At 45.7% G+C, this 3,723-nt stretch overlaps 1 protein-coding gene across 1 annotated transcript; it reads right to left on the bottom strand.

Moving 5' to 3' along the window:
- Window positions 1-1,220: 1,220 nt before the first annotated feature.
- On the bottom strand, window positions 1,221-1,640 carry H257_14283 (hypothetical protein; the record flags this gene model as incomplete). Its single annotated transcript, XM_009842052.1, has 2 exons — window positions 1,221-1,499; window positions 1,539-1,640. 2 exons carry the CDS (start codon window positions 1,638-1,640, stop codon window positions 1,221-1,223), a joined length of 381 nt encoding a protein of 126 aa, XP_009840354.1.
- Between the last annotated feature and the right edge of the window lie 2,083 nt (window positions 1,641-3,723).

The raw sequence follows: 3,723 nt of genomic DNA, 5'->3' as shown, positions 1-3,723 counted from the left end.
TGGAGATTCTTTAGCACTGAATAGATCATGATCATTTTTCCCCAAGACATATATTTATGATGCCATTTTCCAATGTTCCACGTACCTCACATCCGTATAAACATCCAGACATATCGGCTTGTGACCTTTCCTGCTGAGTACGAATTGGCATTACTGTACCGATTTCGGGGAGTTACGCAAGGCAGAGTCAAAAGGCCCGCGCTCCTAGTAGTTGGTGGGACCGCCTCGGCCTAGCCCATCAATTTTTCTAGGCCAGATACCGGCACTGTCTTGTTCCCTTGGTATTCGGAGGAGTCCCTGTACTCATGGTACTTGGCGGGAGGGGTCCAAAAATGCAGATCACAAGGACACATGGTATGAAAACACTAACTAGTATTCAATTTCTCAACTACATTTCTAGAAATAACTACTTCAGTCAATACACTCCGCCAACGTAAGGGAAACGTCGTATTCTGGATCCAAAGCCTCGAAAACACCAGTGTCGCAGAGTTCCTGCAAGACGTCATCGCCACTAGAGGCTTCGGGATCCTGTTGGGTATGGTCTACAAGAGCGGTACCAGGGTCAATAATTTGGCACTTTTCGAATCCTTTCACAATTGTTGTCGTAGGCAGTTCGTCCCAGACATCAGAGATCCACTCAACGATATCCCAGCGCTCAGGACACTACAGTCGAAACGCCCTGCCTCCGCCTCGGCCGTTAAGCTCAATTGATCGTCGTAGGTAGTCAACCCATTTACGTCGCATTGATGCTTTGATAGGTTTCATCCAAGCAACATCGGCGGGCTGGCATATCCATGTGAAAGTTGGCGGCACACGGTAGAGGTGTACTTGTAGGTCCTTCGCTCGTTGGACAACTTCATCAGTGAAGTGAGCGCTAAAGTCATCCCATAGGAGCAAGACTGGGTCCACGGCTTGGCCGCGTCGATGTCCAAAGTGGAAGTCAAGGAAGCGCAAAGAAATACCGACATTCTCCAGGCCGAAGGGTTCCCTTAGATTTGGAGTGGAAGGTTGGCTTCAAGGTCTTCGATTTCCCTCCAAACTTGACACCCAAAACCGTGACGTTGGGTAAGGTTTTCTTGAACAACTGCCTTGATTGTTGATGCTTTACTCTTCAGGACCAAAAACGGAGGATACTTCGTTCCCTTGGAATCGGCCAGAAGCATAGCAGTCACGCGATCCTTGTCGTGACCAGACGCCTTGATCCACACTGTATTGGCACCTTATTTGTCCATCGTTTGCTTTGGAAGGTATTCGTAGTTGATTCCTGTTTGATCTGCATTGAATACTTCGACGATGCGATTGTCCTTGATGACCTTCCGAGTAGACGTCTTTAACTCGGCAAGAGCTTTCTCTCCATCAGCAAGGTTCGCTTGGCCAGAGCGAGTCTTCGCTCGGATTGCAAGTCCCAACCGCTTCATGAACCCTTTCATCCATGATGGTCTTGCCTTGAACTGGTTCACTGCTAAGCCTTGTTCCATTGCCTTCCACGCGAAGAGAGTCTTCGATACAGGTATGCCATCTTAACGAAGTTCAGATACCCATTGAGCAATGATTTCCTCTGCAACACGGGCGAGCGTTGTAGATATGCCTTGCTTGCGTCGTATACGCATGTCCCGCGTTTGAGCCTTGGAACAAGCCATAGTGATGTGGTCCCGTTGTGATTTCTAGTGCAGGATCTGCTTCCAGTCTGTTGTGCGCTTGTCTCCCGCAACGCCGGGGAAGAACGTGTCGATGGCGGACTCCATGAAATGTTCTTTGTGCCAGTTGATTATATGAAGCTTTTTCTCATAGGTATGGTAGAGGTTTTTGTGCTTCTTGGTCATTCGCTTGATTTGCTTGGTACTAGGACGCCCAGTGCGTCGGCCATCGAATTCAGTTGGCGCCATTATTAAAGCAACTTGCCGCCTTTCTGCAAATCAATGCAAGATTTATAAAGTTTCATGGGTATTGTTTACGAACGAGGTATTGCAGAAAATATTATATTGACTGAATAAGTATTTACAGGCTTTTTCTCGTCGTAACTGACATGTCAACTAAAGTAGTTAATCTTCAAGTATTGTGGATCGATACGAATGTCCAGACCCCTTCGAATCGATCTCGCCACCTAATCGAATCACGAATCGACACTATTGGCTAATGCATTTTTGAGTGGATTTGATTGGGTCTTAGAGAAAGGACAAATATATTCAGCCCATCAGAACTCCGAGGTGATTCAATATTGGTTAGACAAACCAGGCGAATTTAAGGAAGTTTATAGCGAATTCACAATACTACGCTAAATGCTTTTAGTAGAAATGGGGTGAAACTGATGAGCACACTCATCGGTTTGACCCCATTTCTACCGGTTGCACTTGACATGAGGACTTTCACCCTCGCTGCATCACCTTGCCTTTATTCTTGCCTAACTAGAAAACTCATATGCTGTTCGTCTCGTCGCCACGCTTTTGTCATGCATTCGACCCAAATGTATGAAGTCTTGATGTCGTCACTTTGTTCTTTTTTCTTGACGACGCACTTTCGCAGGCGCGATGACTTCGACAGCGCGCATATCTTTCTTAGCGGTTTTCGACTCAGGGTTTTATTCACTCAAAAGTGATAAACAAGCTGTCGAAGGATCGTGTGGAAATGCTCATGTAACTCATGTACTGTACATCAAGACGAATTACAACTCATTCAAAGAATTCATCGATTCGTTTAGCGTATCCGAAGGTGAACATTCGAACTGATTAACTTCATATAATACACATTTGCCTTTTTAATGACTTCGAGCCAATAACATGAAGTAATAACACGAATTGTGCTGCATGCATCTTTTCTTTACTTCGGCGTTATCTGGCCAAATGGAGTACATGTCCGGATATTATATCCGGAGTCTATGTCTTGCGAGCATACAAAACTTAAGATAAAATGGGGGGTTTTAGCAATGATTCTTTTTGTTTTTTATGGTTTTACAAAAAACCAAAATCTCCTATTTTTCCACGATCATGGTTTTTTCCATCCCAGCACCCATCACATTCTCAGATACCAACCGAATCGACATGACCCTCACCGACAAACGCCGCAACTGGACGCCATGGCTTCCACATCCACCACACGATCTCGGTTGGGTGTGATAACGACATTAGGACCCCCAGCAAGGATGACAGTTGCAGGACCCCACGAACATCAAAGCGGAACGACATGTGTGGGTCAACATCACGCATGTTGCAGTCGAACCTCACGTCTGGATTGAGGGGTCGTTCCACCGGGATGCCAAGACCATACTCGACTAACTTAGCGTCATCATCGTGGTCGGGTGCAGCTTTTTGCGCTTTGCCTATTTGAACACTCGAAGCGCAATCTGAGACTCCTCTATAGTCATGTTGGCGAGAACTTTAATAACACGCCCATCGGATTTGGGCTCTAACGATATTAATAGTTTTGCTTTGGGAGTCAAGTTGCGAAACGACTAAATTTGCTCTCCCACTTCATTTCCCATACAACTGTGGGAATGGGAAATACACAAGTGACTTGCATGTTTTATGATGCCATTTATAAGTTCCTTGGAGTAAAGTCTACTTTGGTGACGTCACCGTGTTGTATTGGGAGTTGAAAACAACAAACCGCAAGTTGTACCATAGACACAATACAATTTGACTTTTAAGTCGAGCTCTTGGCTCCTACTTGCCACACGACGGCTTGACGTCTCCACCGTTGAACACGGTGACTTCCTTGGCGAATTGG

This window comes from Aphanomyces astaci (assembly GCF_000520075.1).
Source record: "Aphanomyces astaci strain APO3 unplaced genomic scaffold supercont1.56, whole genome shotgun sequence".
Classification (NCBI taxonomy): domain Eukaryota; phylum Oomycota; class Saprolegniomycetes; order Saprolegniales; family Verrucalvaceae; genus Aphanomyces; species Aphanomyces astaci.
This window is presented reverse-complemented; position numbering and strand designations above follow the sequence as displayed.